Below are 26,464 nucleotides of genomic sequence, written 5' to 3'. Positions count from 1 at the left end.
GAGGTCTTTCATTCATAGGGTTGTCATAGGTTGGAGCTGACTTGGGGGCACATAACACACATTTAGGGAAAAGCTATAGAGCCGAGGGACACGTTTTGCGAATAGGAAGTCCTGAGTTCAATCCCAAAGAGCAACAGTCAAGCTAGCATGGTTAGAAACTCTCTCTGCCTGAGGCCCTGAGTTCTGCTGTCAGTCACATGAGCTGGAATGAGTCAATACCCTGTTGCCATGCCCAGCAGCATTCCCACGTGGTGCTTTGCTTTAGGCCTGTGTGCACAGAGACTCATTGCCTCTTGAACCCTCTCAGCAAAGGTAGTGCCTTGCTTTTCCCAATGGGACTGGGTGGCCACTGTGCACTGATGGGGTGAATTTTGCCGTGCTTGCAGTTTCTCCCTGGAGAGTCTCACATAGCCTCTGCCCTTCACCCTGGATTCCAGTTGTTGGTCACAGCAGCACGAGAGGGAGTGTTGAATTATATACAAAAGCAACACTCCCTGTGCGCTGCCTGCCTTCTCACATTTTAGATTGTAAACTCCTCGGAGCAGGGATTTGCAGTCCTGTCTTCTACACGAAAGATTAGTTTTATTGTTATTATCAATAATAATATGCATTTAAACTGTGCTTTGGTTGTGATCTTGAGAGCGAGGCCTGTACTTTGTGCCTCCCCAATGTCATTCATGCCCCCACAGCTGTTTGTTCGGGGGGGGACTTCTAGTGACTAATAAAGCTAATTCTGTATCTGTAGAGGTTGGTTCTATTTATGAGCCTGGGAACAGCTGCATTGCATGGAGACTTTGATGAGGAGACTTGGGGGAGAACAGTTCATTGCGAAGAGGAGAAGGGTTGGGGCCCAAAAGACCTGCCCCCCCCCTCATAGAAATGTTGAGAGGAAAGGTTGTGGTTACTCTGGTTACTTTGCGGTGAAGGAGAAAGCACTTTACGCATGCTGAAAGGCAACCTTTCAAAATTCATTTTCTTGGGGGGTGGGCAGGCTAAGCTCTAGCAATGAAAAAGAGAAAAAGACTTTGTTTCTGAAGGGGAGGTGTTATATCTTGAGCTTTTGGTGAAGTTCCCATTCATTTCGAATGGCGCCTGCGCAGGCAAACTTTTCCGGTGGAGCAGGCTCCCATCAGCCTTCTGCTCGGCCTCTTAACAGCTCCCTTGAGGCGGATGATTGGCCTTGTCTCAAACTTGAATGAGCCATTGTGTTAGAGCAATGGGGTTGTCGAACATTTCATTTCTTTATGTCATTTATAGTCCGTCTTTCTCACTGAGGGTCAAGACGGATTGCACAGTGTGAGATTAGTACAGTCAATATCAAGACATTTCCATAAACGATGCCATAGGGCAAATAGATACAAGCAGGGCTTTTTTTCTAGGAAAAGAGGTGGTGGAACTCAGTGAGTTGCCCTTGAAGAAAATGGTCACATGGCTGGTGGCCCAGCCCCCTGATCTCCAGACAGAGGGGAGTTGAGATTGCCCTCCGCGCTGCTGAGCGGCGCGGAGGGCAATCTCAACTCCCCTCTGTCTGGAGATCAGGGGGCGGGGCCACCAGCCATGTGACCATTTTCAAGAGGTGCCAGAACTCCGTTCCCCCGCGTTCCTACTGAAAAAAAGCCCTACATACAAGTTCACAAAGACAGGAATCCAGTATAACATAGTGGTGAAGTGTATGGTCCCTAACTCCTTAGCGGAGCATTTGAGACCTCCTCCCTACAATACAGCCCTCCTATCTGAGTAAAAAGCCTTTTCGAATAATTTGGTCTTGCATCGTTTGTGAAATGCCAGGAGAGTGGGGGCTTTCCTGACCACCTCAGGCAGGGAATTCTACAGGGTGGGGGCCACCACAGAGAAAGCTCATGTACGGGCTGCTGTTGGTTTCGCCCGTATGCAGGGTGGCACCTGCAGGAGACCCTGTTCGGATTAACAAAGCTGTTGGGGAGGAGCATAGGAGGGAGGCAGTCCTGTAGGTATGCTGGACCAAGGCTGTGAAGAGCTTTGTAAGTGAGCAATTGGGAGTATATTTTGTTTAGATGCTTTGTGTGTATTTTTTATTTATTTAGAAGATTTCTGCCCCACCTTTGTGTCATATTAAACGGCACACAAGGGAAGACCGAACAATACAGAAATTTTTCAAATTAAGCTTTTTTAAAAAAAGAGCGTGGTAACAGTAGAAGAAAAGCAATTGTAAAAAAAAAAAGGCAATACATCGTTTAAAAGCTGTAGTGTTGGAAAAGTGGCATCTGGCCTCAGCTATAGAATCTGCAGAGTTATTCAGCTTTGGAGAATGAAATGATTTTAAACTCGCACAAGGCCAAAAGCAGTATGTGTTTTTGTGTTATAGTTTGTGAGGCAGGGAATTTCATTGTCTGAGGGGCCATAGCAGAAAAAGCCCCGCCCTGTATACCTGCCAGCCGTGGAATGCAGGTATGCAGAAGAAGGTATTTGAGATCCTGGGCAGGCTTGTGTGGTGGTGGAGAGTGCCCTCAAGTCAGAGTTAACTTATGGTGACCCTGGCGGGGTTTTCTTGGCAAGAGACTAACAGAGGGGGTTTGCTGTTGCCTGCCTCTGCAACCCTGGTCTTCATTGCAGCTCTCCCATCCAATTACTAACCAAAGCCGACCCTGCTTAGCTTCTGAGCTCTGACAAGATCAGGCTCACCTGGGCTATCCAGGTCAGGGTAGGTAGGGTTGTAGGCAGGGCTTTTTTTCAGCTGGAACACGGTGGAACGGAGTTCCGGAACCTCTTGAAAATGGTCACATGGCTGGTGGCCCCGCCCCCTGATCTCCAGACAGAGGGGAGTTTAGATTGCCCTCCGTTTAGAGGGCAATCTAAACTCCCCTCTGTCTGGAGATTAGGGGGTGGGGCCACCAGCCATGTGACCATTTTTGCTGAGGGCGATTTAAACTTTTAAAAACTCCCCCCCCTTGTTCCAGCTGACCCAAAGTGACATCATTGGCCCTGGGAGCATGCATGCAGTTTGCATGCACACACATGTGGTACCAGGAGCACCACCTCCCGCCAAGAGTTGCCCCCTGTGCTGGCAACCCACTGAGTTCCACCACCTCTTTTTCCAGAAAAAAAGCCCTGGTTGTAGGAAATGAAATTAAGTATGTTGTTGCTAAGTTGTTTATATGCCACGATTCACAGAAAAAGCGCCAAACATGGGATGGTATTAATGTGTTACAAAATTCAGCTTTCAGAAAATCTTCACTTTCTTTGTGATTTTTTAAAAAGTTCCTAACTATTATGGTTGTGATTGTGAAGATATACTTGAAAGAGTGCAGTCATTTCTCCCAGTGATACCTAGATGCTGCTGCTGAAGATTTCCATAGGGTCCCAGCAGAATAAGTTATGTGTAACACGAATTTACAGCTGTGTGCACAGCTCAGACTAAACAGGTTCCCTCGACACAGATTTGCCTGGATATCTTGACTTGGAGTGTGACAGTGCCACACACAAAGTGCTTATAGAAATCTGGAGTCACATTGGCTGGCTGTCTGCAGTGGCACACACACGTATGTGTGTGTGTGTGTGTGTGAGAGAGAGAGAGAGAGAGAGAGAGAGAAATGTCCCCCTTTGTTCTGAATTGCTTTGCATGCAAGCCTAATCAATGCCAAAGTCTTTTTGGCAAGCCCTGAGTCACTTTCTTGGCTGCAAAGCATTGTGGGACTCTATCCAGCATCTGTTAGCCCACCTCCCTTTTGTTGGCAGGCATCCTTGTTAATCTGGGGGAAATAAAGGCCTTCTCTTTTTAACCTTTATGCCAAGATTGGCACCAGGCCTGCTGAGGGGCTCCATGTGGTGTGGAAGACCATAAAGGGTCCCTTGAAGGGCAGGGGTGGGGGTCACAAATCTCTGCAAAACAGCAAAAGGATAAAGATAGGTAGTAAATTGCCACTTTCCTGATCTCCTATGGTGAGGACTGCTTGCCACCAGGCGACCAAGCAAAAAGAACTTGAGATAACTTTTTAGGCCACAAAATATTTTTATTAGATGTAGATCCAGTTTTTTGCAGAACAGTTTACAATACTTCAAAATATTTTAACTTCTTAACCATCCACCTCATTCTTAGCTCATCCATCCAGTATTGCCACCAAATCCACCTGTGCCTGTTTTCCCAGGTACGTCATTGAGGCTTTTCCTTCCTTCCTTCCTTCCTTCCTTCCTTCCTTCCTTCCTTCCTTCCTTCCTTCCTTCCTTCCTTCCTTCCTTCCTTCCTTCCGGTAATTTTACCCTGCCCTTTCTCCAAGGATCTCAGGAGAGCACACATGGTTCTCTCTTCCCTACTCTATCTTCACAACAGCCTTGTGAGGCTGAGAGCATATGACCGCCTTAAGGTTAATCAGTGAGTTTTGTGGCTGAATAGAATAGAATTGGAACCCAAGTTTCCAATGTCCTAGTCCAATACTCTCTCCACTGCCTCACACTGGGTTTTTGTCTCCTTCGGATTTCTTAGTTAGTGTTAACTGGCTGGGTTTAAAGAGTTTTCCTTTTCTCATCTGCAGGGGTCATTTCATAGAAAAAGAGCTGGAGGAACTTATTAGCATAACTCATTAGCACAACTCATTAGCATATGCCACGCCCCTTGATGGCACCAGAAGTGTGTCATTAGCATAACTGATTTGCATATGCCACACCCCTGACATTACCTATCCTGGCTGTTTTGGACCCAATCCTGGCCATTCAGGGCCAAAATTGGACCCAAGGCAAAAAAGAGTCTGAAAATGGTCGAAAAGGGCCCCCAAATGGTCAGGATTGGGCTGCTGCTGAGCGGGAGAGTGATCCAGCACCCGTCAGAGGCCCTATCCAGGTCGTTTCAGCCCCAATCCAGGCCGAAACAGGCCCAAAACGGCCAAGAGTCAGGTGGGCAGGGCCACCTGACATGTAGGGTTGCCAGGCCCCCTCAATCTCCCAGCGGGGGATCGGGACCTGGCTCTCACCTCTGTTCTGAGGGGGGGTACGTGCGTGCGAAGCGCTCCCGCAAAGTGCAATGACAGCAATTCTGGGAAGTGACATCATCACACTGCCCATGCCCCACCCCCCCAGCGCACCCACGCTCCCCAGGGGCTCGCATTGGGGGCTGCTGTGGAGCGCAGGAATGCTCCTGCACTCCACAGTGGCCCAAAATGTGCCTGTGGATCGGGCCCGTTTTGAGGCGCTGCGGAGCACAGGAGCACTCTGTGCTCTGCAGCACCTCAAAACAGCCCTGTTTGGCCCAGATTGGGCCCATTTTGAGCCACTGTGGAGCGCGGGAGCGCTCCTGCGTGCCGCAGCGTCCCAAAAGGGGCCTGATGCGTGGGAGCGCGCAGCTCCGCAGGGGAGCACCCACAGAGGGTGCGCCCCCCCCCACTAGCCAGGTAAGTGGGGTGTGGGAGGCGAGGGCTGGGGATCCCCCACCCCCACCGGGTGTCTGGCACCCCTACTGACATGTGACCTCTTTGGGGAACTGCCGGAACTGTGTTCCTACGAGTTCCCCCTCGAAATGAGCCCTGCTCATCTGTCACTATTATGCATTTCATCTCATTTGTAGAAAATGTATTGTAACCTTTTAATGTAAAAGTGATCATAGCAGCATAATCACTTTGGATTTTTAGCTCCCCCCTCCAATGACAATGTTTTCCTGTGTAGGTGACTTTTCTCTCTTATCACCATCAAGAGATAGTCTATCTACAGCTGTTACATTTCAAAACTTGTATTCTGTTTGGAATGTTCATCAAGATTCAGCAAGAGGAGGCCGCTAAAACCTGTGTGTGTGTTATGTGCCGTCAATTCGCCTCCGACCTATGGTGGCCCTATGAATGAAAGACCTCCACAACATCCTATCATGAACAGACTTGCTCAGATCCTGCAGACTGGAGGGCGTGGCTTCCTTGATTGAGTCCAGCCACCTCGTTTTAGGTCTTCCTCTTTTCCTACTGCCTTCCCCTTTTTTTAGCATTATTGACTTTTCCAGAGAACCTTGTCTTTTCACGATGTGGCTAAGGTACGATAGGCTCAGTTTTGTCATTTTCGTTTCTAGGGCTAAAATCTACTCCTTCCCAACTTAGACCCAACAGTTGACTAGACCTGATACATATGCTGCTGAGTTTTAGCTCTCTGTGGCTTTTTAAAAAAAAATCTTTTTTGGAGTTTTCAAGGTCATCATGGAGCCCTTCCATCAACCTTGAGCTGCCTAACAGCCTTTTGGGCTGAAAAACTCAAGCCGAGTGCCATGAGAGCCGTTATGAGCAGCAAAGCGGGGAGAGGGACAGATCCTGCTGTGGCCCTCTGGCCGAAATCTCTCCCCCCACCTGCCCCCGCTCTACAACTATTGTAGACTTTGCCTGGGTTTTCAGCTGTGTGATTGTGCTAGTGATTTTTTTTTAATTGATCAGTTTGAGCGTGTATGTGTTTTGCCTTTCTGATTTCTGTCTCAAGAACAGCAAGTAGGCTAAGATAATAAATACTTCTTGTCCCCGATCCTTTCCCCATTGTTGTGCAACTTGTTAAAGGAAGCTCATCATTGTCGGGGCTTCAGAGCATTATATCCACACAGAGGGGCAATGGACACCCCCAGTAAAGGACAACATGCCCATCCAGCACTTTCATTCATTGTTCCACCACATGTGTGAATGATATCTAAGCATGGGGACATGGGGGAGAGTTTAGTGACCTCATTTCTAAGTTGGTAAGGGCTGATTCCAGACGACTAACCGGAAGGCGCTTCATGCCGCCATGTTCCGGATCGCGACGGGGAAAATGCGAAATATCGCGTTTTCTCGTGCGAGTTTGGCGTGACGTTGCGCCAAACTCGCGCGAGAAAACGCAATATTTCACATTTTCCCCGTCACGATCCGGAACATGGCGGCATGAAGCGCCTTCCGGTTAGTCATCTGGAATCAGCCATGGTTTGTGAATTTATTTGCAAGGAGAGCCTGTATTCAATTTACCTTTGATGTGTTTGATACTATTTATTTTTAATTTTTTAAAGTGCGTGTCAATCACCTTACTGTCTTTCCACTCATTAGCTAGAACAGTGGGAGGCAGGGGCAGGCGTAGGGGAGCATTCGGACAATTTCTCTTGTCCTAGTCTCCAGCATACATTTTAATTATGTCCCTCCTGGGACCAGTGAGCTTTTCAGAGTCCTGGAGGTCTGGAATGTGATTCCTAGAAATCTTATCCTCCACCTCCTCTGACCTCTGAGATTTCACTGGATGTTGCCCGCACACTTTGAAGCATATCTTCATTCTTACAAAGGCTTAGAAACTTCAGTTTTTGAAAGCATAAATTCTCAGGAAACTAAGTTCTGAGGTCTTGCAAAACAGGCAAGTAACACCAAACCCTGGTTACGGTTGCCCTATTAAAACTTCACAAATACATGTTGCCTAATTTGCATAGCATGCAAATTGTCTGCTAATTATGTGAACCATGCCAATTAATTGTTCCATTGTCTACCCGTTGCCGTGCAACCCCCTGCCATTAACGACCACTCAAAAATTGTTGGGAGGATCACAGAAAACATCTTTTCTCCTGACCTGATTCGCTCATGCCAGGAGTCACTCCGTTCTGTCTTCCGAGATGACAGCAAAGCTTGTCTGTGAGGGAGGAAGATGGAGCGAGGCCCTGGCCCCTCCACACTTGTCACTGCAGCTGTTTAACTAACCTGCAAGGAGATGTTCCCCCTGTAGGCAGATCTGGTTTGTTTTTCTCCCAAGTCTGAAACCCTTGACAGTTAAATCCTAACCCACTCCCCCTTGTACACATTTTAGCTGACAGCGTTTAGCCATAGTAAAAATGGAAAGTTCTAACAGATAACCAGAGTAAGGTTTGAGTGGCTTATTTGTTCACAATCCCCTCCTTTTGATTTCACTGTGGTTTCATTGGTTTCCATAACTTGGATTGCTTATGGTCTGTGGGCCCCATACAAACAACCTGTCTGCATGTTGACTGACCGCACGGGAAAGGAGAGCAGGCATGTATGTGCTGACCAGGCCCTCGCCACTCACAGGCAGTCTTCATAACTGGAGCTCGGAGCAAAAGTCCAGGATGGGGCCCCAGAATTACTGCCACCCAACCTGCCAGGGCTCATCTGAGCCACCCCAAGTAGCCCTTGGCCTGTGCAATTTGGATGGGCACACACGGTGACCACACAGCCACAACCACAAAAAGGCTGCCACAGGAGGCTTTGCCGACCACAGAATGCCAGGCAGTGATGTCACACTTAACTCTTCAACCCCCTCCTTGGCAGTCCTCAAGGAGCAGCCAGACCAATCCTTGTCAGGGAGGCTTTAGGCTGTTCCTGCATTGGGCAGGGGGTGGGACTAGAAGGTCTGTAAGACCCCTTTCAACTCTAACCTTTCAGACAGGAGCTCTGTTTAACAGAATGCCTTATAAACAGAACATGTTGTTTTGAAATGTGTGTGTGTGTGTTATGTGCGGTCAAGTTGCCTCTGACCTTTGGCGACCCTATGAATGAAAGACCTCCAAAACATCCTTAACAGATTTGCTTAGGTCCTGCAAACTGGAGGACGTGGCTTCTTTTATGGAGTCCAGCCATCTCATCTTCCTCTTTACTGCCTTCCCCTTTTCCTAGCATTATTGACTTTTCCAGAGAATCTTGTCTTCGCAAGATTTAGAAATATTCTCTTACATACAGTTGACTGTCAGTCACCGATGAAGATCCTCCTGGTATCAGCTGTTGCCAAAGCAACTTTTTAAAAATCTGCACAGCCCATCAGACCTGCAATAGCCAATCAGAAGTCATTCTGGGCAAAAGCCCCACCTGGCCCCACCTACCTTCTAAAAACACTTGGAGGGGGGCAGGAAAGGTGTTGCTGGGCACCACGTTAGGGACCCCTGGTATGAAGATTTGCATCTTTTAATGAAAGCTGGGAATGTAGGGCAGCCAGTGGGCACTAAGTGATGTCTCCAGATTCCTAGTAAAATCTGACTTTCCTGGCAAAACGGGAGCTCCAGAAGGGGTTCAGAGGCCCCCTTAATTGATGTGTTCCATAGCAGAGCTCAGGTGCCGCAGAAATTCTGGGCGTGTTCAAAGCCGTACAATCTAAATCAGCTAAAATCCAGCCGTTCACTTTAAGGTTTGTAGAGATGGGAAAATTAACAATTACATCCGTACTTTCAAACATGTTGGTTACTGATGGTTGTTGGGGGTTTTCCGGGCTGTATTGCCGTGGTCTTGGCATTGTAGTTCCTGACGTTTCGCCAGCAGCTGTGGCTGGCATCTTCAGAGGTGTAGCACCAAAAGACAGAGATCTCTCAGTGTCACAGTGTGGAAAAGATGTAGGTCATTTGTATCTACTCAGGAGGGGTGGGGTTGAGCTGAGTCATTCTGTAAGAGTTTCCCAGGGTGTGGAATGCTAATGGCGGGAGGCTTCATTGTATCCTGAGGAGGTTCTTTTGCATATGGATTGGTGCTTGATGTGCTAATCTTCTCTGCAGGGCTATTGTCGGGTGTGGAGTGTTTTGTTGGCCTGGTGTTTTTCAGAACTGGAGCCCATGCTCTGTTCATTCTTAAGGTTTCTTCTTTCCTGTTGAAGTTTTGCTTATGCTTGTGAATTTCAATGGCTTCCCTGTGCAGTCTGACAAAGTAGTTGGAAGTGTTGTCCAGTATTTTGGTGTCCTGGAATAAGATACTGTGCCCTGTTTGAGTTAGGCTATGTTCAGCCACTGCTGATTTTTCAGGCTGTCCAAGTCTGCAGTGTCTTTCATGTTCTTTTATTCTTGTCTGGATGCTACGCTTTGTGGTCCCGATGTAAACTTGTCCACAGCTGCAGGGTATACGGTATACTCCTGCAGAGGTGAGGGGGTCTCTGCTGTCTTTTGCTGATCGTAGCATCTGTTGTATTTTTCGGGTGGGTCTGAATACTGCTTGAAGGTTATGCTTTTTCATAAGCTTTCCCATCTGATCAGTAATTCCTTTGATATATGGCAAAAACACTTTTCCTGTAGGTGACTGTTTTTCCTTGGTTGTTTGATTCATCCTGGGTTTGATTGCTCTTCGGATTTCATTTCTGGAGTAGCCATTTGCCTGAAGTGCGTGGTTTAGATGATTAATTTCCTCATTGAGAAAGCGCGGCTCACATATCCGTCTTGCACGATCCACTAATGTTTTCATTATGCCTCTTTTCTGTCGGGGGTGGTGATTGGAGTTTTTGTGTAAGTACCGATCAGTGTGAGTTGGTTTCCTGTAGACCTTGTGACCTAACTGAAAGTTTGCTTTGCGGATGACCAAGGTATCCAGGAATGAGAGTTTTCCCTCACTTTCTTTCTCCATTGTGAATTGTATGTTCAGGTGGATGTTGTTGAGATGATTCAAAAACTCCATCAATTCTTCCTCCCCATGGCTCCAAATGATGAATGTATCATCCACAAACCGGAACCATACACTGGGTTTGTGGGGTGCTGATTCTAGAGCTGTTTTTTCAAAATGTTCCATGTAGAAGTTTGCTATAACTGGGCTGAGTGGGCTCCCCATGGCCACCCCATCCATCTGTTCATAGAATTCGTTGTCCCATTGGAAGTAACTGGTTGTCAGACAATGATGGAATAAGGCTGTTACATCCTCTGGGAAAATCTGATTAATCAGTGCAATCGTGTCTTTTACTGGAACCTTGGTAAACAGGGATACAACATCAAAACTGACAAGTATGTCTTGTGGATTGAGTTTCAGAGAACTGATTTTGTTGATGAAATCTGCTGAATCTTTGATGTAAGACGAGGTTACCAGTTACTTCCAATGGGACAACGAATTCTATGAACAGATGGATGGGGTGGCCATGGGGAGCCCACTCAGCCCAGTTATAGCAAACTTCTACATGGAACATTTTGAAAAAACAGCTCTAGAATCAGCACCCCACAAACCCAGTGTATGGTTCCGGTTTGTGGATGATACATTCATCATTTGGAGCCATGGGGAGGAAGAATTGATGGAGTTTTTGAATCATCTCAACAACATCCACCTGAACATACAATTCACAATGGAGAAAGAAAGTGAGGGAAAACTCTCATTCCTGGATACCTTGGTCATCCGCAAAGCAAACTTTCAGTTAGGTCACAAGGTCTACAGGAAACCAACTCACACTGATCGGTACTTACACAAAAACTCCAATCACCACCCCCGACAGAAAAGAGGCATAATGAAAACATTAGTGGATCGTGCAAGACGGATATGTGAGCCGCGCTTTCTCAATGAGGAAATTAATCATCTAAACCACGCACTTCAGGCAAATGGCTACTCCAGAAATGAAATCCGAAGAGCAATCAAACCCAGGATGAATCAAACAACCAAGGAAAAACAGTCACCTACAGGAAAAGTGTTTTTGCCATATATCAAAGGAATTACTGATCAGATGGGAAAGCTTATGAAAAAGCATAACCTTCAAGCAGTATTCAGACCCACCCGAAAAATACAACAGATGCTACGATCAGCAAAAGACAGCAGAGACCCCCTCACCTCTGCAGGAGTATACCGTATACCCTGCAGCTGTGGACAAGTTTACATCGGGACCACAAAGCGTAGCATCCAGACAAGAATAAAAGAACATGAAAGACACTGCAGACTTGGACAGCCTGAAAAATCAGCAGTGGCTGAACATAGCCTAACTCAAACAGGGCACAGTATCTTATTCCAGGACACCAAAATACTGGACAACACTTCCAACTACTTTGTCAGACTGCACAGGGAAGCCATTGAAATTCACAAGCATAAGCAAAACTTCAACAGGAAAGAAGAAACCTTAAGAATGAACAGAGCATGGGCTCCAGTTCTGAAAAACACCAGGCCAACAAAACACTCCACACCCGACAATAGCCCTGCAGAGAAGATTAGCACATCAAGCACCAATCCATATGCAAAAGAACCTCCTCAGGATACAATGAAGCCTCCCGCCATTAGCATTCCACACCCTGGGAAACTCTTACAGAATGACTCAGCTCAACCCCACCCCTCCTGAGTAGATACAAATGACCTACATCTTTTCCACACTGTGACACTGAGAGATCTCTGTCTTTTGGTGCTACACCTCTGAAGATGCCAGCCACAGCTGCTGGCGAAACGTCAGGAACTACAATGCCAAGACCACGGCAATAAAGCCCGGAAAACCCCCAACAACCATCGTTCTCCGGCCGTGAAAGCCTTCGACAATACATGTTGGTTACTGTTTCATACCTTTTAGTGAATGGTAATACAACCTCAACATAAGCAAAGTAGTTCCCCCCGCCTCAATGGTATTGTTTTTTATATAATGTGATATGTGTTTATTCATAGCTGTCTTCTGCATGTGGTTAATTTATTCTGGAAAATGTAATTGTGTATCTTTTTTTAAAAAAAAGGAAGGTAGAGTATCCTAGTGGTTAAGGGAGGACAGGCTGTGTTCCGATTCGTCCCCAGTTCAGATCCCACTGCTGCTACAAACCTACTAGGGTAGACATCGTGAAATCCAAACAGAGTTACTCCAGCCTAAGCCCATTGATTTCAATGGCCCACTAGAGTAGCAGTGCTTAGGATTTCACTGTTCGTCAAGTCACTGTGTCTCATAGAGGGATAATAATACTGGCCTTCCTTGCAGAGCTTTTGTGGGTATTTCAGCAAGATGGAGCACTTTGAAGCACTTTCCACTCTGGAAAAGTTGTATTTGTTAAAGGAAACTCAGATTTGTATTGTGCTTCTCCACTGCCTGAGGTTCTTGCTGTCCCCCTTCTCCCCCTAAACCCTTTTCTAGCAGTGTTTAGTCTCAGGCATATTTGCATGCAGGAGTCTAATTAAATCTTCTTCTTTTTTATTTGTTCCTGGACTTTTGGGATGTCTTGCTGCTGGGGTGTACATCAAAGAACCCCACTCAAGCCGGGTAAGTTTTCCTTGTGTCGAATTGATGACTTTGGCGAGTAGCAGCAGCAATCCAGATTCTGCTGAGAGAAAAGCCGAATTCTGCAAGAGTTGTTCAGCTAATTCAAATGTGGAGGATCTCCCTTGTGCTGTTATTTTTCTCATCCTAGGAAGGGTCAGAAATCTGGAGAGGGTACTTGAGACCTCTATTTGCCCCCTGGAAAATGTTTTCCACAAGGCCTCTGGCTTATGAGATTTCACCAGGTGTTACCCCCTCCGTGCTTTTAATTCTCTCTTTGCAAAAGACTCGAGACTGGAGCGCCTCTCTGTGTTTTTACACTAAGTTCTGAGGTCCTAGAGAACTGGCAACATAAACGTAAACCTGATTAGGCTAGATGAAAGTTCTTATTTTTAAAAAGAAGGATGGGAATCGGGGATGTCCACAGTATCTTCCAGGGCTGATGAACAGCCCACCAAGGTTGTCTTGGGCCCAGATAGGTTCCCCACTCTAGTAGCTGAGAGAACACGAGGCAAAGAGAAGCGCAGAGGGATGCCTGGGTTATGAGCTGAAGCAAACTGAGGCGGGGAAAATGTCCTGTCCCTTTAACAAAGGTTTCATATGCTGAAGTGGGCAGTTGATGCGTTTTATGGCATGAAGTTAAACAGCATCACCTGATAATTGCTTGCAGATCAAGCTGATATTAAAAGGAGAGTGAGAGGGACCAGATTCAAAGTTGGCAACCGTCTCTCCCTCCCCTAGAAGGCCCCCTGCCTGAGAGGCCCTGATGGGGTGATTTGGCCAGCCTGAAACGCATCTGGAGTGTTTAACGTTTTATTTTTTTTAATTGAAATTGAACGAGCAACCGGGTGATCTTCGTTTTTTCCAAGTGCTGAATTATCTCTGTGTTTGTGGTGCTGATTTCTATCAGTTGGTTGTTGCAGATAGCCAAATGCCTCTCGCATGTTGTCAAAGGCCCTTCTCTGCCTGGCTCTGCAACATCGTGGCTGGCTTGGGTTCAAAAGCCGTAAGGCTGCCGTTTTGGCTTGGCATCTGCCGAAGGGGGGGGGGGAATGCAGCGGTCTTATGCAGTAGATGAATCTAGCCTAGGCGCCATGTGCCACATGGCAGGTTGTGCACTGCATGGCACCTCACTGTACATGTGTATCCCGTGCATGTGGAAGTGCATCAGGGACAAAATCCACCCACCATCATTTCCTGTTTGGAAATTTCACTGCCAGGGACACAGAAGGAGAGTCTAAAGCCTTCAGCATTGTACTGCTCACTAACATGTGCTTTGAAAAGGAATCCCCCAAATCTCCCAAGAAGGCGAAACAGGTGCTAGAGCATCAAAGGGACTGTTGCAGGCTATGGAGTCAATGGACCTCAAAGAGCATGGCTCTGTTTAGGACTGCACAGTACAATGCATTCTAGCTGCCCCCTTGTAACTGCCAGGGCCCTTCTCCTTCCAGCACCGTGCAGGTTAACGCTTTGGAAGTAAACAGCCCAAACGGCTGATGGGGATTTTCCGTTGCTGTCATGCCTCATTATCTCCCCAAAGGGGGAGGGAAGGATTCCTTTCAAGTCCAGCACAAGCAGCAGTTATTCAACTGTTGTTTTAATTCCAGCCACTGTGCAAACATTCTTTGTGCGTTAGGGACGGTCTCCAAAGAAGCTGCTGCTATTTGCCAGAGCTCTGATGTTTAAAAAAAAAAAATTTAAGACTTGAAAGGGGGCCAGAAGGATTGATCATTCATAAGCAGATGTATGCTTAAATTCCAGGTACTGGCTGGCAATCCAAATTCTACGCCAAGAAAATGCTTTATTCTGTTCACAACCCTGCCATTTTGTTGACTGATTTTGCTTGAGTTATTCTGGGCCGATTCCAGATGACTAACCTTAAGTCGCTTCATGCCGCCCTCTTCCGGATCGCGACGGGGAAAATGCGAAATATCGCGTTTCCTCGCGCGAGTTTTGCGCGACGATGCGCAAAACTCGCGCGAGGAAACGCGATATTTCGCATTTTCCCCGTCACGATCCGGAAGAGGGCGGCATGAAGCGACTTAAGGTTAGTCATCTGGAATCGGCCCTGGCCTTGATGGTCGTGGCCTGAGTCTTTTTCAAGTGTTTTGTGTGTTTCTCACCCCAGCAGATCTCCTCAACCTCATACGAGGTTTGAGTCCTCCTGTCCCACCTTTAAGGCAAGACAGGACTTAGGGTTCCACCTGGCAGGGACTTTCTCTGAATGAAGTTCTGTCCTCTTTTTCTTCCTCCCCCAAAGAGCAATTCAGCGTCTCCTCCCGAGAGCTCGCAAGAAGAGGAACAGCTGGACAGCACAGGGGTGAGGCACAAGCAAGAGGCCAAAGAGGAGGCAGGGCATTACGTAAGTGCAGCTGCTGGTGGGCCTCAGTGGGGAATAGGGCTGCCTTTCCTGTTTGAGACCAGTGGGCTGCCTGTGTCCCATCTTCGTATGATTTGGCAGTGACAAAATCTCAGGGTCAGGTGAACAAGTTCAGTATCCTGGAATATTCAGCAAGAAGGAATGCCCAGTGTGGCTTATGACATGCCTGCATCCCAGGCTTGAACTGATTTGACATTCATGTATAGCATACAGTGATTCTGTGAGGGGCAGGGAGCAACTTTCTGACAAAAAGGTCTCTGTTCACAACAGACTACAATTCCCAGGATCCTTCTCCCATCGGAGAGCTGGTGTGGTATGGTGGTCAGAGGGTTGGAGTAGACAAAGCTCCAATTCCTGTTCACCATGAAGCTCACGTGATCAGTTATTCTCTTTCAGTTTAATCTACCTCACAGGGTCATTGCGATGATAAAATGGAGACCACCATGTATGCGACACTGAGCTCCTTGGAGGAAGAGGGTGGGATGAAAATATGCCAAATACATAGTATGGTTCTGCCTGTTCACTTAAGAGCACCATGCAGATGGAGAGTGACGAAATGCAGTCCAAGCCTTCAGTAAAATGGTTGCGCCTGAACTTCGGCTTTATTTTGAGGGAAGTCGGGGCCTTTTCAGTCGTGTCCCCATACCTTTGACACATATTCCTCAGGAATGTCCCCTTGACAGTGACAGCATCATCAGATTGTTTTCTCTTGTGTTGTGTTTTTTTAAAAAATATTGTGCTGAATGTTATGATTAATTTCATTTTATCCTTTATTATGTTTTAAGAGCTTGTAAACTTTGGGAAATACATGCAGGGAAAAAAAGGGTATTATTTGAAATAAATATCATTCTTTTTTTAAAAAAAAATCTTCAACTCCAGATTTATTCAAACATGTTCTGGCAAGCAGCCCAAAAATTTGGCAACTGGCCCAGAAGCTTACCCCCTCCCCCAACTCAAGCATGAAACAGTTGGGGCTGTTTTCCCTCTGGTCAGTTGGCAATCAGCATCTCTTCTTCCAGTGTCTGCCGTCTTCTGCAGAATTCTCCGCTTCCTAATCCAAAGGGGCCGATTAATAATTGCTCAGAAGGAGTTTTGGGGGTCATTTTGCCCAGCCTGACGGATTCCATCTGTTCCTGTTTTATTCTCCCCCCCCCCTTTGCAGGAGAGTGATGGGGAGAGAAGTGATTACAACCTGGTTGTTGATGAGGTACGTGGCAAGGATTTATTTATCTTGCGTACTGAACCCAGGGTGCTGCTCCCCCCCCGCCCCAGGTTAGCGAAAATCAGAATGGATTATGCAAAGTAAATCTACATCTGTGAAACAGGTTGCAACATGCACTGGGCATGTTGGACTAGATGGTCTGTATGGCCCCTTCCAACTCTATGATTCTATGATTCTATTATTCCTCTTTTCTTGAGGCAGAGTATGTGCAAATGCTCATCCTGGTGTGTTCTTTCCAACCCCTTTTTGGACTGAGCCCATTATGTCCTGCCCTGGGAACACTGTTAGCATCTTGTAAAAGCAAGTGGAACCTTGTGACCAGGGTTTTTTTTTCAGCAGGAATGTGGTGGAACTGAGTTCTGGCACCTCTTTAAAATAGTCACATGGCCCATGGCCCCGCCCCCTGATCTCCAGACAGAGGGGAGTTTAGATTGCCCTCTGCGCCACCAAGCGGTGTGGAGGGCAATCTAAACTCCCCTCTGTCTGGAGATCGGGGCGGGGCCTCTGGTCATGTGACCATTTTTGCCGAGGGCAATTTAAACTTTAAAAAATTCCCCCCTTGTTCCAGCTGACCCAAAAGGACGTCATTGTGCAGTCCGGAGTTCCACCACTGAGTTCCACCACCTCTTTTCCCAGAAAAAAGCCCTGCTTGTGACTGATGCATCCTGCTCTGTTTGTAGGATCACAAGCCCTTGCTAGCCTTCTCCCCACCCCACAAACAAAAAACAAAGTCCCTCCTGTGTCAGAGCCCTTTTTCGGTGTCCAGAGCAACCTCCAACCTTTTTGCTGCAGCTGCACTGTGCATCAACATCCAATGACTGACATTTCCCTTTCTGCAATTTGAATCAGTGTTGATGAACATTCCATGACATCACTGCAGCTCAGTTCAATGGCAGTCGACAGACCCCTTTTTCAGTTTACAGGCAAAAAGAACTGCAGTTTTTAAGCACTGCATTAACTGATATCCTGCCTTCTCCCTGGCTGTTCCTGCTTTCTCTTTTCATCCAGGATCCTACTTCTGAGCATGATATGCCTCTCTGCATGTCCACTGCCAAGCTTCTGCCTAGCCGGAGGGAGATCCCCGACAGTCCACCTTCCCTGGCCTCCAGTCGGAGCACCACTCCTCTCAAAGCAAAAGACCAGAATTTAGTAAGCAGGGCAGGCCTGGAATACTAAATGGGTGGCTGGAGCCAGTCACAAAAGCAGTAAAGCCTGGCCATGTATCTCCAGGGTTGGGATTTCTAGATATTGGGGGGCCTCCAGCATGCAGAAAAATGGGACTGATTGTAAAGAAGCCCTGCACACGCCCTCGGGTTGGGGAGGGGAGACCTGTGTCCCCGCTCTCCTACCAATGATTCCTTGTAGAGGACTGCAGCTCATTCTCTAAAACTGGACTTCATGATTGCCTCCATATTGAGGGGGCAGCAAAATGTGGCGGGGAACTGTCTAAATGTGGATAAGCAGACTTTGGTGGCCCCCAGCCCACGGGACATTCGCCTGGCTCCAGCCTGGTGGAACACACTCCTGATTGAGATCTGGGCCCTGCGGGACCTGCTACACTTCCACGGGGCTTGCAGAATGGAGATGTTCTGCCGGGCCTTTGGTTGAGAGCCAGCGAATTGTCCCTTCTCTGTCTGCCACGTCTCGTGCTCCACTGGGGGCTGCCCTGGGCCTGTGTCACCATTGGCCTATCCATGGTTTTTAGATGTTTATTGTAGCCTATATTGGTTACAGCACCAGTCTTTGTAATTTTTGTATTGTTTTCTATATTGCCTTTTAGATATAGGTATATGGTTTTAATGCATGTATGTGCTCCCCCCGCCCTGAGCTCATTCGCAGCAAGAGCAGGGTATAAATCTAATAAAATACATAAATAAAATAAATACAATTATTTATAAATTAGAACCAAAAATCCTTCCCCAAATGGATGGGTGAAAATGAAGCAAGCTAATTTAATGCCTGCAAAGGGTGTCATTTAAGGGGGAAATGGAGGAGGAATGGAGAGATGGGCCTGTTCAGACCCCTAAATGCTTATAGTGTCACGGAGAGAAGATCTCGGTCCAGATTTCGGGAGGGAGGAATTCCGATCTGTGGGCCTCCAGCTTGTCTGTATCCTTTGATGAAGTCAAAGCTAGCTTTTGATAATCTTTTAGGGTTGGAGAGGAGCCAAGGAAGCCTCAAATTAAAGCACAGGTATGCTTTAATGATGGGTTGATTAATTTGCTACCCACGATAAATAAGTCTTACTCCTTGAGGCAAACACAGGGAGATACTGGAGGGAACTGGCAGGAAAGGATAGTTGCACTCACGTACTACTCCTAAATGGAACCTCCAGGTTCAGAGGCAGTCTATCTTCCAATGCCAAATGCTGGGGAGGAAACAGCAAGCCCTGCTTGTGGGCGTCTGAGAGCCCCTGGTCAGCCCCTGAGGGAGGCAAAATGCTGGACTGCATGGAGCTTTGGTCTGGCCCAGCAGGCCCCATCTTAGTACTGCATGTGCCTTTTACAAAATGGACCCCCCCCCCCAGCAATGAAAGCCAGACTTGTGGATTCTGGTTCTAGAAAAGCCTCCTCTTTCCAAAGCGCAAATGTGCAGCCTCTCCTTTTCTCCACCACTCCCCTTCCTCAAAAGGAAGACGACGCAGCTCAGTTAATTAGTAGGCCACTGGGGGCTTTGAATTCCTGCGAGGGTTTTAATGTATAATTAATTGCTATTAGCACAAGCTGGGGCTGGGGTGGGGGGTTTACCATGCCATCTGGGTGAGATTAGGTGGGAGAGAAACTCCAGGCTTCCCAAACAGAGGTTATTGAACTGGTAATAGTTGTGAAGCTCAATTTCCCCCTCCTCACGCCCCCCCTCCCCATCTTTTCCGTCTGGCCGCTTATAAAATCCCCCCTGGGCCCTCCTTTCTCCCCTCTTCTCATGCCCCCCTTTCCTTCCTTTATAAATAGAGTGAGCAGCTCTTGGCTCAAATTTATTGATCGCCCAGAAGATCACCGATTGAAACATCAGGGCAAAAGGGAGCCGGAGAAGAGAAGGGCATTGATCGGATGTCAAACCCACAGCAGCCAGGAAGGAAAGAGGAGAACGTAGAGACTCAAAGGGAGATTCTACAAGCCACATGCAGGATGGGGGTGGGAGCTATATTTGCCCCCGTGGATTAGAATAGGTACAGTCCCATATGTAGAAACCGTCCCTGTGCTAAACACACACACACGCATGAAGTTGTAGAAGGATCTTTCTGGGCTCTTTTTTTTTTGGCTGGGAAAACGAGATGAGAAAGATGGGTCTATCAAAACTGGTAAATGAAACCTCCATGTACAGAGGCAATGTATCTTTGAATGACAGGTAGTAGGTACAAATGGAAAGATGTATCTCTCTCGTGCCTTGCTTGTGGCTTGGAAACAATGTGCAGGACTAAGTGAACATTTGGTTTGATCCAGAAGAGCTTTTTTCCTTCTTATAGCACCAAAACCCAACGCTAGATGTCTGCACACAGTCCTTGTATTCCACACCAGTGAAATGTAGAGTGCTGAGGTGGAGGAATTAAGGCTATCTATGAGAAAAAACCTGATCACCAAACTATTGTTCTCAGGATTTGGGGGATGGGGGAGGGGTAAAGCCTGTGGATGACTGGTATAAAACCAGTATAAATTTGTGATGCAAATATGTATTATGTCTGCACTGAACAAATGGGAACGTGGTTTCATTGTTCAGAAACTGGGCCGTTTCCACACGGCTTACCTGCTTGCGTTATGTCCCGGCAGATCGCGCAAAAAACGCTATCTTCCGCGTTTTTTGCACAATCTGCCAGGACATAACGCAAGCAGGTAAGCTGTGTGGAAAGGGCCCTGGTTTGTTGTTCCAAAGGGCTTCTGTGCGCTGTCATTCGTCACAGGGTCTCTTTCAAAGCATCGGTGGAGCTCGGCACAGCTACAGTTCTCAGAGGGATCCTTTGGGGAAAGCTGTGACAGTTAAACCCGTTTCAAAGGGATTTAAGTTTCACAGGCACGGAGTCATAAAAGCTTATTTAAACATGTAAATACTCTTCTGTTCTACTCTGTATCGTACGCATCCTCTGTACATTCTTCTCCTACAATAAAGGGGCTGGTTGTCCTGTCTGTTTGGGTGGGAGGGGGTATGTATGCCGCCCTGTGCTCCTTGGAGGGAGGGCAAAATAAAGATACACAGGAAGATTACAGATACCTCCCAAAGGTGACACATAAGCAAGGCATTGGTGGCTCAGAGACCCCTACCTACAGATCCCAAATATCATTCTTGTATTCTTCTTAATATGCTTTTATATTTATGACATCTCATTGAGAGAGGTTTGGTTTCAGTCGGTTCCAGTATCAGTCATCTGTCTGTTATAAACTACCCGTCTTCTTTTAGCGCAGTATCGGCTGTAATCCTGTATTTTGCCCCTAGCTTCAAGGACACTGCAGCCCAGGTCATTTCCCATGCCCCCTCTTTTTGCACCCCCCATATGTCTCCCATCCCCTATAAACATGATATGACGTATACAGGATGTTGAACCTCTAATATTCCAGGAATGTTCAAGGCTTTGTGAAAAGAATTTGCGATGTTTTCTCAAAGCAGCTGCGCCCTTTCTCTTTCAGAGCGATAATCCCACCAGCCTTTCCACCTGCAAGTCACCTGGTCTGTCTGCATCCCAGGAGTCCTTAACTTCAGGGCCTGGGCCCAGCGCCACCTCCCAGGTCCGGCAAATTTTCTCTAAGTCTTCGGCCACAGATGCCATCAGTAAGCCGAGTTTCTGAACATTGTACTTCCGCATCATGTTCTGCTTGCCATAGACAACTCAGAGTTCTTTTATCACCCCTTAGATATGTTATCTTTGGTGATTGCTCAGGATGAATTTTTGTTGCTTGAATTTGCGTACATTTGCATATGAATAATTGGTCTGAAGAAAAAAGACACTGGTCTCCACCTACACATAGACTTGGTCTATGCTGGAGCCCTCTTTTTATTTACTGTAGTTAATTATTTTAATGTTTCTAAACCCCATGTTCAGGTCCTAGAAGGAAGCATGGTTCCATGCTGAGGATCTCGGAGTTTGTATTAAAAATAACAGACTCATATTTTCCTTTTTCCTTTTGCTTCTGTTTTGTGTTATAATTTAGTATGATTTATTTCTCCCCGCAAAATCTGATGCCTGGTTTAATTAGGGGTACCAGTTGCCAGAGCCAGTTTGATATAGTGGTTAAGAGTGGCAGGACTCTAACCTGGGGAACCCAGTTTGATTCCCCACTCCTCCGCTTGAAGCCAGCTGGGTGACCTCAGGTCAGTCACAGCTCCCTCAGAGCTCTCTCAGCCCCACCCACCTCACAGGGTGATTGTTGTGGGGATAATAATAACAGCTTTGTAAACTACTCTGAGTGGGCGTTAACTTGTCCTGAACGGCGGTATATAAATTGAATGTTGTTGTTGTTATTACCAAACATCAGTGTCTCACAGAATTCCTCAATGGGTTAGGAAGCAAGCTGAAAGTCTGTGCAGAATTCTTCCGCTTCTTTAATGAAAGCCCCCCACTTTCCTCCTCCAGCCCTACGCAGTCCTCTGAGCATGGCAGGCTCCTACACTTCCTCCTTTGGGATCGTACCCCATGCTGCTCTCAACGGTGAACTAGCTGCATCCAGCTCATATGTCAGCATCCACCTCTCCCCCCAGATCAGTGGGACGGTGTTATATGGACGCTCCCCTGTGGTACGTTGACAACAAACTATCCCTTCCACATTGCGCCTCCACCTGGAACCCCATCTCCAAAGAGCCACATTCCCACAACAAGCTTGCATTGTGTTGGTGCTTCCCCCAATGGATCCTGGGAACGGTAGTTGCGTAAGGGCTGGGCTGTAGGCTGAAAGGAGAATCCTGGCAACGATTGGCACCAGAGCTGGATGATGGGAGAGCTGTGCAGCGGGGCAGTCTGGAGGCAGAGTCCATTTTGAGCCAGGAGGAGAGCCAGACCCTTTGTCTCCTTGGAATAAGGATGCTGGCGAGGCAGGCCGGCCCCTGGGAAGGAAGCTGGCAGGCAGGGAGGCAGGCAGAGCTACTCCGAGCAAAACTGGAGAGCTGCATAAACAAGGCCAGAAGCTGGGTTTTTTCAGACGGAGAGAACGCAAGCCTAGCCTAGAGCATTTTGTAGCCAGTCCAGATCAAGAATAGCCTGGCACTGTGCTTCTGCTCCTCTCCTCCCTGCCTGCCACTCACAAGTAGGGGCACAGATTCAGGAATGTTTCTGGTAAGTGTGAACATTTTGTTCTGGATGACTCTGGTTAAGCTTTATTCAGAGATAGGCCTCCACGTAAGAAGCCCTGAGCGTCTAGTTAGCTTTCTTGTATCAAATAATTTAACTCCTGGCAAGAGGCACACCACAGATAACATCTTTGATTTGTTACCAAGTATTGTACACAAGTAATACAGTTACAGAGTCTGCTTCATTTTAAGCCTTTGTCATTACAGAATAATTATTCAGTATTCTTGATATTAACACAATCAACAGAAGATCCATTATAACTACAGAAATCACTGTGGAGAGTGCCCTCAAGTCATAGTTGACTTATGGCGACCCCTGGTGGGGTTTTCATGGCAAGAGACTAACAGAGGTGGTTTGCCATTGCCTGCCTCTGCAACCTTGGTCTTTGCTGGAGGTCTCCCATCCAAGTTATAACCACGGCTGACCCTGCTTAGCTTCTGAGATCTGACGAGATCAAGCTCACCTGATTTCCAGATCAGGGCATAGAAATCATTAAAGAAGAGTAATTACATAAGTGTCATGTCTGTACCCATACATCCATGCCATTGTCTATTGTTGGCCTGATATTTTAAACCATTGCTGTTGCTGTACCCCGATATCATTTTGCTAATGCCATAGCTTGCTTTCACAGGCCCTCTGCAGCTGCAGGTGTCTTATCTAACGCTTTGAAGCTCTCGGCGCTTATGACCTTGTACACTGCTCACTCCCATTACTGTGTTTCAATTTTAATCTCATGCCTTTTAGTGTCTAGATTTGATAGGTAAAATATGTGAGGAGTTCTCAGGACTGGTTCGCGCCAAAAGTTGTGTTTTACTATTGGGAGGGGGAAAGGAGTAATTGTGCTCTATAATAGAATGATCTTCACACGCCTTGAGTATTCCTGTCAACCTGCTGTTACTGCTTAGTTGCTTACCTTGCTTCTGAGTAATCCTATGGACATATCTGTGGAAATGATCTGATTCCTGAATAAAACCTTCTAACCAAGAGCCTGGGCCGTTTCCACATGGCTCCCCGCTGCTCGTAACAACCCAGAAGATCGCGCAAATCTTGCACAAATCTCGACATTGCGCAAATCTCGCGCGAGAAAAACGCAATCTTCTGCGTTTTTTGCACACTCTTCCGGGTTGTTACGAGCAGCGGGGAGCTGTGTGGAAACGGCCCTGAATTCTCGCTGTGATGGTTACAGGGGTCTCTCTGCCATAGCCTGTCATCCATAGTCCATTTGGACATTTAAGTCCAAAAAAGTATCTTACCCAAAGGTGCAAAGGTCACAGGCAGGGAGTCCTTCCAGAGAAAGAAGCTTGTGATTAGTTTAGCTTGACATATTTATAGGGTTTCAGAACCATTTCTTAACAACAGCTGCTTCAGCAAATCAAATGCTTGGCTGTTATCTTATGATTTCATACTCCAGACGAAATTATCTGTATTTGAAACATCTTCTTGAAACATGTAACAGTAGCTAGTTCATTCTGGCTACTTTTTCTATAAACAAAGTCTATATAGAATTAGTGGTTATCAGGGCTTTTTTTCTGGGAAAAGAGGTGGTGGAACTCCGTGGGTTGCCCTCGGAGAAAATGGTCACATGGCTGGTGGCCCCGCCCCCTGGTCTCCAGACAGAGGGGAGTTGAGATTGCCCTCCGTGCCGCATGGCACGGAGGGCAATCTCAACTCACCTCTGTCTGGAGATCAGGGGGCGGGGCCACCAGCCATGTGACCGTTTTCAAGAGGTTCCGGAACTCCGTTCCCCCTGAAAAAAAGCCCTGGTGGTTATAAGTTTCTCATACACCTGAACGTCTTTTCTCCCTCCACCAATGTAACTGTCCTCGAATAATGTTGCCAACCTCCATGAAGTTAGACCTTTCTGTCATTATCATATACTTCCTGCACTTGGGCTTTGGTGCACCGTATACATTAGTATGAGTTAGATGGCTCTTCTAATCTACGCATGGCAACACAACTGTGCAACTCTATTGTTTTACACCCTCCTCCAAAGTTGTTTTATTCTAGGCCCTTTATGGCTTATCTAGTTAAAGCGCCAGGCTAGCCCTCTTTCTGTGTGCATAGGAGCCTTGAGCAACTTCCTTTGTCATGTCCAGCAATTGTTCCTCCACAGTTCTAGCCGTATCCATGACAATTTGAGTGCTGCCGAACTCTTCATCCATCGAGATATTACGCACAAAAAGGGCGTGGGGGAGAGAGTAAACGATGGTATGGGCAGCAAGATGGACATACCCAGAGAATACTGAAAAGTCAAAACGAAACTTTGAAGCCAGTGTAATTCAGGAGTTAGACTAGGATCGGTGGGACTCGAGTTCAAGGGCAATATATTATGAAGATGAAATGAGGAAGGAGGAAGCCAGAGAAAAACAACTCTGAGTGCCTTAGAGAGAGGGTGGGTAGCCTTAAAGAAAAGTTTCCAATGACTAGATGCCCCCCTCCCCACGTGTGTTTGTAGGGAATAACCTTTGCTAGCGCCAGTGTATGTCTTACCCCTGTTTCTGGGGATTGATTTCAATTGTGGGGCCTGGATTTGAAAGCCACTCACGGCCTCTCTCTTTGGCTTCAACAGGTAGCCTTTGAATCCCACCCGCACTTGCGTGGATCAAGCATCTCCTCTTCCCTCCCAGCCATTCCTGGGGGCAAGCCGTAAGTGTCGAAGAGCCTTGTGATGGCAGCTGGCAAGGGGGGAGGCAAATGCAGGAAGCAGCTGATAGTCTTGTGGAACCATCCAAGGAAATCAGAAAGTCTGGACTGGAATACTGAGCAGAGTGGATCTGACACCTTTCCCTGGATCCCTGTTGGGGCTTCCCATCCACTTCTATAGAATTGCCCTTGCTTGGGGTTCTCTGTGGCTTTGCCTCAAACTCTCTTTCCTGCCCTTATTTCCCCGTTTCCATTTGTCCTGAATTCTCCATCTCAGCTGTCTCTCTGCACATAGTTGCCCTTCCTGCATGCAGCCTCAGTCACGATGCTTCACTAATGTCAGTTTTTCCCCATTTCTCACAAAACCCACTTGGTTGGTGACACCTTTGAGCTAGCCCCTTATTCCTTTGGTCCAACCGTACAAAGCACAAGTACACGTAGGAATGTTTGCTAACATTCCCAGGCTGCCTCGGTATCTCCCTCCCCTTCTGTTGGTTGTGGAACTTGAGATTGTATTTACCTTGGGTCAGAGGTCTGGCTTTTTGTACTCTCTTTCAAAAGCCCCATATTTATTCATTTAACATCACTCATAGCCCGTCTTTCTCCCTGAGACCCAAATGTGAATTATACAGTATAGGCCAATAGGATCAAGCATTCAAAAAAACACTGTCGTAGGGTACGGCTTGCAAAAATTTGATTACAAGCAAAATCCAATACAGAGCTGAAGACAATGCTGAAAAAACATAAGCAATTAAATGATGCAGAAACTTCTCAGTAGGGACACAACAACATAGTCCTCAGTCCTTGTCCCTTTGCCGGCATCGCTGTGCGCCATTTCCTTTTAGTACAGCCTCTTCTTACCTGTGTAAAAAAGTTCTCCTGAATAATGTAGTCTTGCAGAGATTGCTCAAGGCAGAAGAGTGGGGGCTTTCCCGACTATCTCAGGTGGTGGCCAACAGAAAATTGCATCTATATCAGGGGTCCCCAACGTGGTGCCCGTGGGCACCATTGCACCCGCTGACACATTTCCTGGTGCCTGGTGAGTGTTTTTAGAAAGTGGGTGGCTTCTGATGGACTATCGGAGATTTGATTGGCTGTG

The 26,464-nt window shown here is 47.0% G+C and overlaps 1 protein-coding gene across 3 annotated transcripts in view; it reads left to right on the top strand.

Moving 5' to 3' along the window:
• The window catches only part of LOC129331224 (transducin-like enhancer protein 2), a 51,031-nt gene that overhangs the window by 13,906 nt on the left and 10,661 nt on the right, over window positions 1–26,464 (top strand). For all 3 annotated transcript variants that reach the window (XR_008597108.1, XM_054981643.1, XM_054981642.1), the window contains 7 exons: window positions 12,833–12,849; window positions 15,107–15,208; window positions 16,389–16,433; window positions 17,457–17,597; window positions 21,068–21,209; window positions 22,012–22,172; window positions 25,292–25,368. Coding sequence is in view for 2 of the 3 variants with exons in the window: in XM_054981643.1 (XP_054837618.1) it covers window positions 12,833–12,849; window positions 15,107–15,208; window positions 16,389–16,433; window positions 17,457–17,597; window positions 21,068–21,209; window positions 22,012–22,172; window positions 25,292–25,368 (685 nt within the window). In the remaining variant the exon portion in view is untranslated. The remainder of the gene's footprint in view (window positions 1–12,832; window positions 12,850–15,106; window positions 15,209–16,388; window positions 16,434–17,456; window positions 17,598–21,067; window positions 21,210–22,011; window positions 22,173–25,291; window positions 25,369–26,464) is intronic.

This window comes from Eublepharis macularius, chromosome 5 (assembly GCF_028583425.1).
Source record: "Eublepharis macularius isolate TG4126 chromosome 5, MPM_Emac_v1.0, whole genome shotgun sequence".
In the NCBI taxonomy this organism is placed as follows: Eukaryota; Metazoa; Chordata; class Lepidosauria; order Squamata; family Eublepharidae; genus Eublepharis; species Eublepharis macularius.
Note: the sequence above shows the minus strand (reverse complement) of the source record. Positions and strands in the feature narration are given on the sequence as shown.